General features: G+C 45.6%; 1 protein-coding gene across 1 annotated transcript in view; it reads right to left on the bottom strand.

Annotated features, from left to right (window-relative positions):
• Positions 1-2,882: 2,882 nt before the first annotated feature.
• The window catches only part of WARS2 (tryptophanyl tRNA synthetase 2, mitochondrial), a 72,663-nt gene continuing 59,196 nt past the window's right edge, over positions 2,883-16,349 (bottom strand). The window contains exons 5-6 of the mRNA XM_069203002.1: positions 11,200-11,318; positions 2,883-4,909 (exon numbers count right to left, since the gene is read on the bottom strand). Coding sequence (XP_069059103.1) covers positions 4,461-4,909; positions 11,200-11,318 — 568 coding nt within the window. The 3' untranslated portion in view covers positions 2,883-4,460. The remainder of the gene's footprint in view (positions 4,910-11,199; positions 11,319-16,349) is intronic.

The following is a 16,349-nucleotide window of genomic DNA, read 5'->3' as shown; positions in this document are numbered from 1 at the left end:
TAGATGACAGGAGTGTGCAAAGCATCTACAGCAGCACACGCTATAAGCACAAATTATTATCAAAGACAGCACCAACTAGCTCTCAGAAGGTAACACTCCCCCGAAAACCTTGAGAAGTGTCTAGTGGTACTAAGGTGAAGTCTAAAGCATTATGATAGTTGGAAATGGCCCTCTCTGCAGAGTCACCACTAAACCGTTTTCCTTTCTCCCCTCCACTTTTTGCTGAATTCATGTTTTTTCGCCTTAGGACTCTGCTACCCAGAGCTAAAGTCCTTGTGCTCTCTCTCTAAAACACCGTGGACCTAATTGCCATTTTTTAATCTACCTATAAGTCTTTGGTAAAGTACGCTACATGTGCCCTGGGCCTGGAAATTAAATGCTACTAGGGTGCCACCCACTTAAGAAGCACTTTAAAACATGTCCCAGGCCTGCCATCGCAGCCTAAAGGCAGTGATACACTGCCATGCCGATGTGGCATTCAAACCCTTTGCAAAGTCTTAAAATCTCCATTTATTACATATGCCACTCCTAAGGTAGGCCCTAGGTAGCTCATAAGGCAGGGAATTGTGTACCTAAAATCCAGGACACATAATTTTAAGGTTTACATGTCCTGGTAGTGAAAAAAACTCCAAAATCCGTTTTTCACTACTGTGAGGCCTACCTCTATCATAGGATAACATTCGGGATATTACATCTAATAAGCTGTAACTTCTGACTGGGAAGGGACAGACCCGTCATGTTTTGTAATGATAAATCCCCCTTATGGTTACAATTTTGAAACTGTCACTTTTAGAAAGTTGCCATTTTCCTGCTCTTAGACCTGTGTGCCTGCAGCCTGTTTCCAATACACATCTGGGATGGGTGACGGCTGAGCCTTGTGCATTCCCTCTAGACAGGCACACACAAAGGGAGCTTAGGTGTGACTGATGGGCCACCCTGGACAGGAAGGGCGGGAGGAGCTGGGCAGTCTCACACTTACACCTGAACAGGCTGTGTCCCCAAAGGACTGCTTGACCCCTGTAGTGAGTCTGGAGCCAGGGCAAGAAGGGAGGACCTTGTGCACTTCAAAGCCCTTCTTTGAAATCTACCCAATTCAAAGGCACCACTATGTATAAGAACTGGACTTCTGAAACTACCAACTCAGTGCACTACCGGACCTGTGAAGAACTCTGCCAGAAGGAAGGACTGCTGTGCTGCTACAAGGTCTGCCACTCTGGACTGCTGCTCTCGAAGAACTGCTTTTCTGCTGTGCTTCCCTGCTAATCTCTCAATCAATCAATCAATCATAGTATTTATAAAGCGCGCTATGTACCCGTCAGGGTTTCGAGGCGCTGAGAGGGGGGGGGGTGGAGCGCTGCTGATTTAGCGGTCGAAGAGCCAGGTCTTGAGGAGCCTTCTGAATGCGAGGAGGTCCTGGGTCTGGCGAAGAGATGTGGGGAGAGAGTTCCAGGTCTTGGCGGCGAGGAAGGAGAAGGATCTGCCGCCAGATGTCTTGCGCTGGATTCGGGGTACGATGGCGAGGGCGAGGTTGGCGGATCGGAGTTGACGTGTTGGAGTGTAGAAGTTCAGTCTGGTGTTGAGGTAGGAGGGTCCGGTGTTGTGAAGTGCCTTGTGAGCGTGGGTCAGGAGTTTAAAGGTGATCCTCTTGTCTACCGGGAGCCAGTGGAGTTCCTTTAGGTGAGGGGAGATGTGATTTCGGCGGGGTATGTCGAGGATCAGTCGGGCGGAGGCATTTTGGATGCGATTAATCTCTGCCCTGCTGAGGAAGGAATGGACCCATCTAACTTTAACCCGAGTGACTTCAATAGCATGTGGGCTTGCTCCCTGTTCCAAGTCGCAGGGACATCAAAGTTTTCTGACCATCCTGCAGCAGCACCTGGACTATGCTTGCTGCAAGGCTGGCCCTGTCATGTGGTGCCAATCCAGTCGTAAGCCCTTGAAAGTGGGTATAAGGTACTGCAACTGCGTATCGATGCTGTTACACCGATTGGAACTGATGCACCTCCCTCAACGCAGATGCGTCACCGCTGCTGCGAGAATCACAGACACCAAACCACAAACTGCGCAGCACTTCCCCTATGCTGCAAGGATCGCAGACACCCAATCGCCGACTGAGCGAGGCATCGTCTAGAGCTTCCACCGTATCTCCAACTTTGCGCGGCTCTGAGCTGATGCATCTCCTACATCCGAAAGATCAACAGCGATGCATCCCCTCCTCTGCGCCCTGCATCTCGCCGCATCCAAGAACCAAGGTTCTTTTTCAGTGGGCCAAATATCAGTCACTGTATCTGACCCGTGCTCCACTGCGGTCAGCTTGATCTTTTGGATTTACACTGGTGTAATGTGACCAGATAGCCCCAGAAAGAGCTTTAAGCACTGCAATCTCATTTCATCTTTAAAACTTCATAACTCTGGTTCTACGTATTGGGTTTTTATCGTTTTGGTCCTGTTTTGTTCACAAAAAATGAAGTTATTTTTCTAAACTGGTGTGGAGTCTTTTGGTTGTGTTTTCACTGTGTTACTGTTTGAAGAGTTGCACAAATACTTTACACATTGCTTCTCAAGTTAAGCCTGACTGCTCTGTGCCAAGCTACCAGGGGGTGAGCAAAGGTTAATTTAGGGAGTGTACCTTGCTTACCAGGACTAGGATTGTCGTTCCCGCTTGGACAGAGTGCATACATACCTCTGCCAACCAGAAACAATGTCTAACAATGATGAACAGCAAATACTTACAATTATGATAGACCACATGTTAACTCCAATAGGCCATTATGTGAACAGCCCTTTCTAAAGCCAATATGTAGAGGTCTATTATAAAAGTCTGCTTGTTAGTACATGTAGGTAGTGGTTTATTGGCAGTCAGTCAAAAGGAAGGGTCTAAATATTGTTTAAAGACTTTATTAGATTGCTCGCTTTTTCTCCATGTTCATTTATGGTTTCATGTGCAGTATTACAGCTGTCTGTAGAGCAAAGTACTTATTTTGAAAGTTAAAGCACTGGCTGGATTGATAGCGCTATTGCTGTATATTTGTGGAGTCACAAGTCTCTAGGCCGATTCTCTGAGCAGGTCTTACACTGTTATCTTGAGAGGCAACCGCTATAGGAGTGTACCTGGTGCTCAGTCTTGGGTCCAAGAGGAAGGTGCACCACGACAACAGGGAAAACGGTCCAGTTGACGCAAGCGGAGCCTGGTGACCCACAATCGTCAAATATCAACTCCCCAATCGGTCCCTACACCAGATGACAGCAGCTTACGTTTACCTCTCAAAATCTGGCAGCAGCATAGAAAAATTCCCCTGCAACAGGCAGAGCACAGGTAACAGCACTGCAAACTTTCAGCATGCACAGAGCAGGCACAACAGAGCCCGTGTAAGCTTGCCACATTGTTGGAAACGGTACAGCGTGGGCCGCAGAACTTCAAGCTTCATGTGCACACGGAACAGCTGCAGCAGTGTAACAAGGGCAGCCACACTACAAACGTTCCTTATACACAAAGCAGTTCACGCTGAGCGATAAATTTACCTCACACTGCAGATAATGGTACAGCAGACACACAAGGCTGTCCAGATTTTGCTCTTTCACTCGGACTCAAACAGTCCAAGTTCGGTAAAATGTTCCTGAAAGAGCTTAATTATTAACTCTACAAAGCTTTTGTAGCAGGTCATCTTCACCAGTTATTTTGGAAATGTATTACACCTTTTAACACTTGGAGGAAGAAGTAACTACGCTAGAAAGTGTTGAGAAGTGACAGTCAGCTCAGATCTCAAACTGCTGAAGGATGGAGAAGTGCAAAGTGTTCATCCAACAGTAAAAAGGACCATCATTCCTCCCACTCCCACAGGTATCACTTCACTCAACTCCACAGCAAGGGCTACTGCATAACCAGGGAGTAGGGTCAGTCAGAAGCCTCATGGTCGCGTAGCACTAACACTGCCCCCAACTCAATGCAGAGATCCTCAATCTTCTAGTGTCCACAGAAGGGAGATTTTAGGGGTTTGGGCAGAAAGGCTGTGTTTCAAAGAAAAAGACAACCAGTAACTCTACACTAACTAAAGTCAGTGGGACCACCGATTGTGTTCAAAAGTGAGAATGTTCTGCAAGGGATGAGTTTAAGATCTAAAATATACATTTACACTGATAGGAGCAGCAGTCAATTAAAATTATTGTGCCCTAAGAAGGTGTTGTGTTCCTTTCCAAGCCTCCCAGGCTATGGACGTGGTGCAGAAATATTTTCTAGCACAATCAGGATCCTTGTGGTTTGCTACCAGCCTGCAAGATCCCATAAATCTTGGATATTCTGTACAGTGAGACACCGGTTTCAGACCCAAAACAGGCGGCTGGAGAATCCTTCTCAAAATAACACATCCCTAACCTCAGTACGACCAGGAGTCCTGCATGGTCACTTGCAAAGGTGAAGGAGATAGTGAACACAGAAGGATATACGGAATGCTCTTTGGAAATCAGCGGAAGCCAACCAGTCTCCTCACTTCCTGGTAGACTGGGCCCGCCAGCTCTTTGGCTTTCTCTGCTCCACGGTCCAGCACAGTCCGCAGGTATCCAGGGTCTGCCTTCAGGCGCACAATCTCGTCCCGGATTGGGGAAAGTGTCTCAATGACTGCCTCGGACACCACTCTCTTGTAGTGCTCAGTATCAAGGCCTACATTCTGGGCAACAACCTCCTCCGGGGTCAGTCGCAGCACAGCAGCGTGAACAGAGATGAGGTTGGAGACTCCCGGTCTGCCTTCTGGGTCATAGGTCACCGCTGATGTGCAGTCTGTCACTGCCTTACGGAATTTGAGCATAATCTCCTCTGGACTGTCAGTGATGGTGACCGTGGCAAGTTTCTGAGGGTCCGACTTGGACATCTTAACTGTGGGATCTCGGAGGGACTTCACTTTTTTTGTTGCACCTGGGGGTAAACGAAAGCAATTTCAGTGATAGTTACAGAATCAAACCAAAGGACCATTGGTCAACATATGTTCCACATGGAGTACAAGCTCAGCACAACTGTAACCTTCATTCCGATCGGTGCGTATGAAACTGCATTGACCTTAACAGAATTTATAAACTATTTTCTTTTTTACAAATCCATAAAATCCCATTTCTCATACAAGCAGCATAGCAGTCTTTCCTATTCAGACTCCTATTTCTTTGATTGATCTGAGGTCATCTTTCTACCCCTTTGTATGCATTCACAAACAGTCCTCTTTCTGTGTCTTTTCAACCATACACAGTCCTGTTTCTATCCCTCCAGACCCACACAAAACAGTCCTTTTACTCTCTTTATACTCATCTAGTCCTCTCTCTCTCTTTACACCTGTGTACAAACAGTCCTCTTTCTATCCCTTCACATTCATACACAATCCTGGTTGTATCCCTGCACACACTCCTAGACAAACAGTTCTCTTTGGAGCCCTGCACACCCATACACAGTCCTGTTTGTATCCCTGCGCACTCACACACAAACAGTCCTCTTTTAGTGTCTTTTCACCCATACACAGTCCTGTTTCTATCCCTCCAGACCCACACAAAACAGTCCTTTTACTCTCTTTATACTCATCTAGTCCTCTCTCTTTACACCCGTGTACAAACAGTCCTCTTTCTATCCCTTCACATTCATACACAATCCTGGTTGTATCCCTGCACACACTCCTAGACAAACAGTTCTCTTTGTAGCCCTGCACACCCATACACAGTCCTGTTTGTATCCCTGCGCACTCACACACAAACAGTCCTCTTTTAGTGTCTTTTCACCCATACACAGTCCTGTTTCTATCCCTCCAGACCCACACAAAACAGTCCTTTTACTCTCTTTAAACTCATCTAGCCCTCTCTCTCTTTGCACCCGTGTACAAGCAGTTCGCTTTTAATCTCTTCACAACCATACCCAATCCTGGTTGCATCCCTGCACACACTCATACACAAACAGTTCGCATTCTATCCCGTTGCACCCATATAGGATCAGTCTTCTTTGTGCCTCTCTGAGACCCAGGGCAGATAAGGATGAGAAGTTCATGGTTTCACCATGAACACTGATGCTCACTCAGCAATGATGTACCTCATATCACCCACCTGCTCACTGGTGCAGTGCTGTTGCTACTTTTATTGCGCTACATAACCACCTCACAAGTGCCGGTGCACTTATGCAACCCTTTGCAGATAGTTATCTTGCCCTTAGCACTTTTATCTCAGCCTGGGAAGGCATGGAAGTGCATGGAATGGGTTGTACTGGCAAGTGCGTGGCACTTTACTACCCCTTGCACGTCTCAAAGCACATTCTGAGTGAACGAGTGACCTGGTAGTGCCTAAAACCCTCATGAAATCATGAAGCACTTTGGTTCACATAAGGTTCTGCGTGCCTTTCAGAAAGCATGGTTGAAAGGGTGTTTTTTGAAGTTTGTGATTTGTGGGACATCTTTGGTGAAGTGTGTGAGGTTTGAAGCAAGTATAGAAATACTCTGCGGATAATGTCACTGCACTCAAGCATGGGGTGTTGCAGGGAGTGAGAGAACAGATGCAGTCGCACATGGAGTCACCTACCATATCTTGGAGTGAACTGCTTCCTATGTAGAGGCTATCTCTGAGGTTCATTAGCTTCGTTCTCCAGAGCAAGTACTATCGGGACCCCACGCAGAAGCGACGGAAGACGAGCCCCACCGGGGCACTGTTATGCCACCAGAGAGTACTATCGGGACCTCAGCCAGAAGCGACGGAACGAGCCCCACTGGGGCCCTGTTAAACCATCAGAGAGTACTATCAGGGGCACTGTTATGCCACCAGAGAGTACTATCGGGACCCCACCCAGAAGCGACGGAACGAGCCCCACCGGGGCACTGTTATGCCACCAGAGAGTACTATCGGGACCCCACCCAGAAGCGACGGAACGAGCCCCACTGGGGCCCTGTTAAACCATCAGAGAGTACTATCAGGGGCACTGTTATGCCACCAGAGAGTACTATCGGGACCCCACCCAGAAGGAATGGAATAACCTCCAAAAAGCACATATAATCCTCTTTTTTCATAAAGCCCACTGACTGCCCTGTCCAGCTGCTACAGTCAGTCAAGGGCAGGGACTTAGCTGTACTCCAAGTTATTGTCTATCCCTAGAAACGGCAAAACTGAGCAATCTCCTCTAGCAGCGGAGGAGGATTCACTCTCTGGTCCTTAGCCGCGGGATATCACCCCCTTGTACATACAGAGTAAGGCTGGTCGGCCTTTAATGTAGATCTCTGTGCTATCTTTAACTAAAAGATAATCAGTGCCTCTTTTGTGTCAGTTTCCAGGGTGTTTTCATACTTAGTGAGCAATTGGGGAGCCACCTTATCCTTGCATGTCTTGTAGAATTCACATGTCCAGGAAAGGGGAACGTTAGAGCCCATGCACCCTTCCAGGGTCGTCATTACCTCATCAGTGTCTAGGGAGCTCACCAATGCTCCATCGGTCACCCTAGTTTGTAGGCGTGTTACCACATCCAGGCAGCAGGGAGTCAATGCCATGCCCACTGTATAGCAAAGACCCCAATAATGTCCTCTTTCTTAGCCATTAAACCACCAGCAGACCCAAACTCTGCTAAAGTAACCGCTCCACGTCCTTCCAGATCTCTCCCTCTCATTGTATATATATGTGCGTCCAACCTAAGGTCAAACAACGGGGCCTCCCTTTCACCAGGGCTTGAAATTCAGTTAATTCTGCCTTGATCTCTCTCAGTATTGTCGTAACCCTTCTTGTGGCATACCACACTTCCCTTCACCTAAGCTCTAATTCCAAACTGTCCAACTGGCAAATTATGGTTCAACTTGGCCACACAAATACGCCTAATGGATCCCTTAAAGCAGTCCACACCAGGCCCTGATCCTGCACTGATTGCACATTAGTGTTGAAATAAAACCTTAACTGGTCTGCACGGAAGACTCATCAAGCTGAGCTGTACTCTTGAAGAACCGGTGCCAACAGTCCCTGCAAGTCAGAGTGTTAGGCAGGCCAGATCTCAGAGAGAGCGGACAGTGGACATACTAGGACACGGGAATTCTCTCCTCCTCAGCCGGTGTTCACAGCTAAAGGATCATCTGCCAGCTTTGCACCTGACACTCAGGACATGGTTATTCCTAAAAACATTTTAGAAGACCCACCTTCTGCCCTTGTTTTGTCAATTCCTTTGCGCCATGATTATGCTACAAGTAATCGTGCACATTACTAATCTCAGGGGCACTCAAGGGGTGGAGCAACCCCACCAGACTGGTACAAGGGGGGCGCAATCCCACTGCAGGAAGCCCGCAGCACTGTGAGTGAGGCAGGCACTGCCAACGAGATGGCATTTGTGGGCTGCAGTCTGTTTCAAGTGCATGGTGCATGAAGTGACAGAGAAGGGCTGGGCCGAGCACAAACAAGATTAGACGTTCCTGCGAACACAAACACGTCCACGTTTCTAACTGAATGTCAAGGAGTAGACTCCAACGGGGAAAGGCTTGGCGATCACCTATCTTGCTGGCCTCAGAAGAAATCAGGTAAATAGGAGATATAGTATGAAAGGACAATGCAATGTGCATGAGACTACACTCCAGTCCCACCCACACAGGAAACACTCGAGGCCACATCAGATGCACCCCAGCTGTAACCCGAGGACCAAGTCAGACATCTCAGAGACAGATCCATCAGCACCTCGGATTACGTCTCTTCTGTGATTATCCACTGAACTTGGACCACACATGGCGGCACAGGAGATGCTGGGAACATTTTAAAATGCAGACCGCTCGCTGAGTTCACAGCATTGGACAGGACCCGGACTACGATTTCAGGCGTCTCATCCTGTATCCGGCGGTAAGGTGTCTGAGATAAGGTCTAGTTAGTATGACGCATGCCCAGACTGTACTGCGAAGGGACATTTACGATAAAATAGGCCTCAGGACTAAATGGCAACGAAAGACCCGAGGCCAGTTTAACATGCAACTTGTCAATAGATCCAAGAGTTTGACACTCCAAGACTACTGGAATGTACTGGTTAACAAAGTGTATAGGCTCATGCCCCACAGACTGAAGGCAGAGGCCAAGAAGACTTTACCATGCTTGTTACAAGGGAGAAGAAACACACGTCAGCAGAATTTAGGAAGCGGTTATGAAGCTCTGGAGATGAAGGCTAGAAGCAGTGACGGCCGCATGACCCGTCTCGTAGACGTAAAACTCCAGACAATCGTAGAGCGACGGAACCGGTTACAAACGCGCCTCAAAGGCAGCAGGACCTGAATAGACTTGCGAATAACTTTTATATTATCTTTGTCAGAACCCTTATGGGCCAAAAAGAACTGATGCGTTCAACACCTTCGATGAAATGAAAACAGTCGCCCCTCATTGACTGACTGATCTAGTGCTCACCCACAACATGAATAATCTCGTCCACGTGCAGGACCCCAGAGCACTTCTTAAGCGTCGATGTCACCCTTTCCGCAGGAGGCCAGGATAGGCACTTCATTCATTAAAATGTCTTGCATCCTACAAATGAGGGCATATTGGCCAATTCCTTTAATTTGCATCCAAGAAAGCATCAATATAGAATTAAGAACAGGAAAATCAACAGGAGCCGAGTAATTTGTCCATGTAAATCTCATTCACAAACGTTTTTTATTTTTTTATTTTTAAAGAAAAATGGAGAAGGAAGAGGACAACAAGAAGTAAGAGGACAATGTGGACATATAGGGTGCAGCTCTGCAGCTATGAAAAGTGACTATGCCCTTAAGGGCTCACAGCCCCCCAGAATCCCATCTTGCCGAGCAGGAAGCAGCTGGCTCAGCATTTCTTTTGGACTTCTGGTAACAGGATCTTGGAGCACTGATTTCAGCCTTTTTGGTGTTTTCCTTCAGAAATTTTACATCAGACTTTTTGTCAACACCTCTACTCTATTGTTTTGAACATTTGCAGGATTTTCTGTCATTTTCCGACAGGAAAACTATTTTTCTAGTCAAATAAAATGCATCTTTATTTGACAAAGGCCCTACTGGGGCCCAAATCAGATCCTCGTGATTGGTGTATTATGTGCCTTCCTGACAGATGTCAGCACTGGAAGGCCCTTTCCAGGCGTACACTGAAGGTTAATCTTCACGGAGCTGAAGAGCGACAGACAGCAGGAGGTGCAGTCTGGAGGTGAGCGATCACCCGAGCGAGGAGAGGGTCAGTCCTCTACTAGAGCTTTTCCACCTTCCTCTGAAATGAAGGTCTCCTCAGTCCAAGTCCAGATCTGGCTAAAGATGGCGAACAAGAGTAACTTCTAGACCGCCGCTCTCGGCACTCCTCATCAGGTCATTCCTCTAGGCGCAGCTATAGATGTTATCCCAAGTCCATATTCAAAACTAGGTCACACTCCGGACAGAGGTGTTTGTATTCTGCCTCTTCCTCTAGCACTGGAAGATACTCCCCAAGTGTGTGGCCACTTAGGAGGTCTGGACTCTTGTGGATTCTCACTCTCCAGACTTCCCTGCTCCACTCCTCTTCTGTGGACAAATCTATTTCAGAAGCAGAAGAGGACTACATGACGCAAAGAAGAAATCAAAGAGAACAGTGATCCCTACTACACATCAGCAATGGTTGAGATGGCCTGGGTGATGATTCTACAGTTTGCTTGTGACCACAAAACAATTATTACCTGTTGCGCTGTCTGAGCAACGCTGGTTCGGTGCCTGGAGTTTGATTGTTCAATCAATCAAATCAATCAGGGTTTCTAAAGCGCTACTATTCACCCAGTAGATTATGGTCTAGTACTAGATGGAACTCATAAAATATAATTATCAGTAAGTTAGTCTAGAAGCTCAAGAAGGTGCCCTTGAACTACTCTCACCCTGTGAGGATCCCTGCAACTGTTCCCACCAGTGCTCCCTGCAAATGATGCCCAGAGATCTCTCTGTAAATGCTGCAACCAGAGCTTCTAGAAGTGCTTATGAACAACTGCTACTTGCAGGACCCTTGGTAGCACTCACAATCAGGGCCCCTGGAACGCTCTCACCGGGACCACTGGACACGCTCCAGACACGATCTCTGCAGCTGCTCCAATCAAGAGTCGTGAACTGCTCCATTCGGGATCACTGCACTTCTGTCATCTAGCCTATGTTCAAGAGCCTCTTTGCAGTGCACAGGTTTGGATTGCCTGGTGAGACAAGTGTTCTAGACATAAAGCAATTCATCTACAATAAAGCAACGTGCTTGAGGACTTACTCAGTATTGCTTTCGGCACCGGAAAGAAGTCACCGTATTTCTTGTTGAAGATTCTTGCGGTTTCCTGGGCCAGTTCCATGTGAGTCACTTGATCGTCTCCCACGGGAACATGAGTGGACCTTCCAATAAAACAAGATCGGTACCACGAGAAGCTGTTAGACCACGGCTGCCATCTGATGATGCACAAGGAACAAAGTGCATTTTCCCACATTTCCCATATTTAATGTAATGGGCAAGTAATAATATATCCCAGGCAGGCAAGTATGGCTCTAAATATACTGCAGAAGTACCAAACAAGGATGTGCTTTTAAACTGAATGAGTGAATGAATCAAGGCATGACTACTTCTACAGTGCACCCACCACCACCCAGGGGCTTTTTGATGCCAGGAGAGAAGGTTAAGAAAAACTCCAGCGAAGAAAACAACTAAACCATGGAGTCGTCAAAGTGAGAATTACAACAGAACAAGATCCCCAGTGAGCTGCTAAGAAAGACACATTTTATGTTGCTGCTTCGGTTACTTTTAGAGCGAGCTCTCATCAGCGTTTCATGGTGCTGAATGCCCACACAACTACAACAACATACTTAGGGGTTGAACTGAAAGATTAAAAAAAAAAAGTTTTTAAAAGTGGAGCACTGAAGGCTCTCTGCTTAGAAAGAGAGAGACGAGTGCATTTTAGTTGCTGCAGCAACAGAAGACGCTCAATCGCCGTAGGTCACCGTCTTGGCTCGCAAGACACGTAACAGATCTTAAAGGTTCTACAGTTTGTGCATCTACATTTAGAGGACAGAAAAACCAGGAATCCCATAATGGTCAGTGTTCAGCCTCAATATCAATTTAAACATATCACGATACACCAATATTGTTAAAGACGGAGTATAATAACAATACTAATGCGGAGCACACTACTGCAGGTAAGAATATCTTTTAATGTTGAAAATATCAAAGGATTTCATATCGTTTTATTTAAAATTATTGCATAACCTACCTGTCTTTGATTTGTTGTAACATTTTATTAGTTTTTGTGTGTTTTAATGTCATTTATGTGTAATTATTTTTTAGTAAAGTTAATTGACTTGAGTTTGCAAAAGATTTAAATAATTACATTTTATTGAGGATTTTACAGTTATAAGTATTAAGCAGTTCTTTAAAACTGTTTAATATGTATTTTAATATTTGCTATTTTTATTTAAATGATTTATTGTTAGCTTTGATAAGGTATAATGATGTTTAAATTTGCTACTTTTTGGTGGGTTTGCTCTGCGTGTAAGGAAGTACTGCGGAAGTGTTTTTAAATATTAGTTTTCAGTTTTAATTATTGCTTTCTAACTGGTAAAACGATTTATTCATTAAATTAGGTGTTTAAATAATTTATATTGACTTTAGACGTTTTTAAATGTTATATACATTTTAAAACAAATTGCATTTTTAATTAAGCTTAAATGCATGTTTTGTTACTTTTTAATTTTTCAAATGTTTGATGTATATTTTTTATGTGATTTTCAATTTCAAATTGTATTTACATTGATATTTATTTTCATTGCTCATGATAATCTCACTTAACTAAGAAATAACAAAGAAATTAACTCAGAAATAACCGCTACCTGCACACAACTAAAAGACCAAAAGGATAAGAGACTAAAGAAACCTATCAAAAGGCTGTCTAACCTCAGAACTTGAACAAAAATGTCAAGTCTTCCCCACATCTTCAAATTGGCCAAGCAGTATGCCAAACCTAGGACCGTGATTACAGATGTTGTAGCCTCTGCAATTCAGGAAATAATCAAAACCTCATCTATGTGGTTTTCGAATTACCTGAACGATGAAAGGAGAACCCTACACTACGCTGAAAGGAGATGACGGCAAAACCCATCAGCAAGTGCCCTGTCCACACTTCAACATGAAGAAGAATCTACAAACAACATATCTTTATAACGAAAGCTCAGTTCATGAAACAACAACTTAAGTGGAAAAAGCATTGACCCAATCTGTTTGAGATTGTGAAAAATGCCACAAAGCCGTCTGCCACGGCAATCACCAATAAATGCAAAGAAGAAACCAAAGAGGTCTCCTATTGTTTTGCAGAGGGGGGAAAAAGAAAACATGAAAAGACAAACTCCCTAATCAACTTACCTAACGGCCACGACATCTACAGCATAACCAGAAAATCTAAGAAAAATGTAAGCACGTTCCAAGCAGACCTGATCATCAACATCTTCAAACCCAGAGCCGCTCCCACCCAGGGAAACCCATTCCCCAGCCTTCTTTGAAAGAAATTTAAGGTGTGTTAGTAAAAAACTCATACCATTGATTTGGTCAGACCAACTTGCCATACCTTTCCGTCTAAGCATATGTACTTTTTCTAACTTTACTCCATATACAGTATCGTCATTTAGAAGATCTTGGAAACATGAGTCGTATGGGTTGCTCGCTATTCTCATAATGAATAAATCCAGGGAAAGATCTGCCCACACCTCTTTTATCAATCCTAATAAATTGTAAACATCGCTTAACAAAGCTATTCAAAGGGCATTATACAGTGGTACGCCCCTGCAGGAGACATATGAGAAACCGGATACCTAACCCCAGCCCCTGGTGCACCGCAGACCTTACTGAGCTCCATCTGGAACTTCACCAACGTAAGAGGCACAAAACATCTTACTCTTCAACCTCATCATGGGTTATTGAATGAAGGCTAAAATATAATGGGGCAACACCCATCATAGCAAACATGTAGAGCGCGCACCCAATTTACCTAAACAATTGCAAAGAATCCTCAATGAGCTGCACTCCTCCCTCCTAAACCAAAGCAGCCCTATTATTTTTATTTATTTGTGTGGTTTTCCATTGTTCTAACAAGACCCAGAGGCATCAGAGCGCCTTCTATAGGAAGGTAAACATTGGATAGTCAGAACTAAACTGAAAATTAAAAACAAATCTAAAAACAAAAACAGAGACTGCCAAAATGTCCAGCTTTATAATTCACACCCGGATGCCAGGCAACTTTAGAGGCTACAACACATGCAGGGTAAAAAGTGATTGAACGGTGGAGGGAGTGAGGGATGGAGAGCTTGGGTGAACCAGTCTTTGACGCTGGCCCTAGGCGGCTTAAGAATATCAGTAACAGGTGACCATAGGTACAGGAAGAAGGCTAATCCATAGTTTGAAGTGTTTCTACATTATTGGTCTTCTTTCTAAGCCGGGTGGAAACAGATTCTTCAAAGCAGGAGGTGGCATTTAAACAGAAGGATGTTTAGATTCATTTTAAGTAGATGGAGAGAGGTAATTGTTCTGATTTCCAGGGTTATGGAATTTCACGGCGCATGGGGCATTCCCCGAGAACTATAGACCGTTTCTGATTACTTCATTTTAGGAGTTTCGAGGAGGGTGCTTCCACACTGCTTAGCGGTCTTTACTCGCCTGAGAAGACTTAGTGAGCTGCATAGGTGTGACTTACTGCACTGCTGTGAGTGGAGCAGGCAAACGCAAACTGGATCTTGCTTTGGTAGACAGCCGGTGCAGCACGATGAGATTGAGGAATAAATTATCAAATTTTCTAGTTCTTAAGACTATCCTGGCAGCAGCATACAGTCTTGCTTTGATGAGGGCAGGTGGATTTTGGGAATTCCAACTAGGATGGAGTTTTGGCAGTCCAGTCTAGAGAGGACTAGAGCCTGTGCAACAGGTTTAAAGTTTCATTCTAATCTGACGTCCTTAATTCATCTTACATGTTGGAGTCGAGTGCCCTTCAGGATGTCGTTGATGTGCGTTTGCAGCCCTAGTTGTTTGTCCAGGCAGAATACCAGAGATCTCACCAATCCGCTGTGGTTGAAGTGCTGTTATTAAGTGTGTTGTCTGTGCACCGGGCTTGTATCTGGGCGCTGTAATCAGTGGCTGTGATGAGGATGAAGTCTGGTTTTATTGGTCTGACATTCAGGTAAGTAGCAGTCCAGACTTGAAACACATGGACTTGGAGCAGATTCTTTGAATAAGGATATTTTTAAGCATAGTTGTGTATTGTTTGCATAGAGGTGTTTTGGATGTTTGATTTGCTAAGAATGAGGGCTAACGTTTTCATGCAGATGTTGAATAGTTGACAATATTGATCCTTGGGGGATTCCTTGGTAAAGGTTTGTTTGTTAGAAAAAAAGTGGTTGATGCTGATTTGTTTGCTCGAGTTTTCCATGAATGAAGCTGTTAATGTCCATCCTTTCTTTGTGGATCGTCAGAAAAGAGTCATTATTCACTGTCAAAGACTGCTGGCATATCTAGGAAGGTGAGAAGGCCAGATGCCACCCTTATCTAACTGCACATTACTCTGCACCACCCTGCTGTATGCCACTGCTCTCAACGGCAGTTCACTCTACACCACTCCAATATAGGTCACTCCACACAGTGCCACTCTTCTGTATGCTACTCTGCTCTGTGGCACTCTACACCACTCCACTGTACGTCACTCCACACAGGGCCACTCTTCTGTATGCTACTCTGCTCTGTGGCACTCTACACCACTCCACTGTACGTCACTCCACACAGGGCCACTCTTCTGTATGCTACTCTGCGGCACTCTACACCACTCCACTGTACGTCACTCCACACAGGGTCACTCTTCTGTATGCTACTCTGCTCTGTGGCACTCTACACCACTCCACTGTACGTCACTCCACACAGGGCCACTCTTCTGTATGCTACTCTGCTCTGTGGCACTCTACACCACTCCACTGTACGTCACTCCACACAGGGCCACTCTTCTGTATGCTACTCTGCGGCACTCTACACCACTCCACTGTACGTCACTCCACACAGGGCCACTCTTCTGTATGCTACTCTGCTCTGTGGCACTCTACACCACTCCACTGTACGTCACTCCACACAGTGCCACTCTTCTGTATGCTACTCTGCTCTGTGGCACTCTACACCACTCCACTATAGGTCACTCCACACAGGGCCACTCTTCTGTATGCTACTCTGTGGCACTCTACACCACTCCACTGTACGTCACTCCACACAGGGCCACTCTTCTGTATGCTACTCTGCTCTGTGGCACTCTACACCACTCCACTGTACGTCACTCCACACAGGGCCACTTTTCTGTATGCTACTCTGCGGCACTCTACACCACTCCACTGTACGTCACTCCACACAGGGCC

The sequence above is a fragment of the Pleurodeles waltl genome, chromosome 8, assembly GCF_031143425.1.
Source record: "Pleurodeles waltl isolate 20211129_DDA chromosome 8, aPleWal1.hap1.20221129, whole genome shotgun sequence".
Classification (NCBI taxonomy): domain Eukaryota; kingdom Metazoa; phylum Chordata; class Amphibia; order Caudata; family Salamandridae; genus Pleurodeles; species Pleurodeles waltl.
The sequence above is the reverse complement of the archived record's forward strand: the minus strand, read 5'-3'. Positions and strand labels throughout refer to the sequence as shown.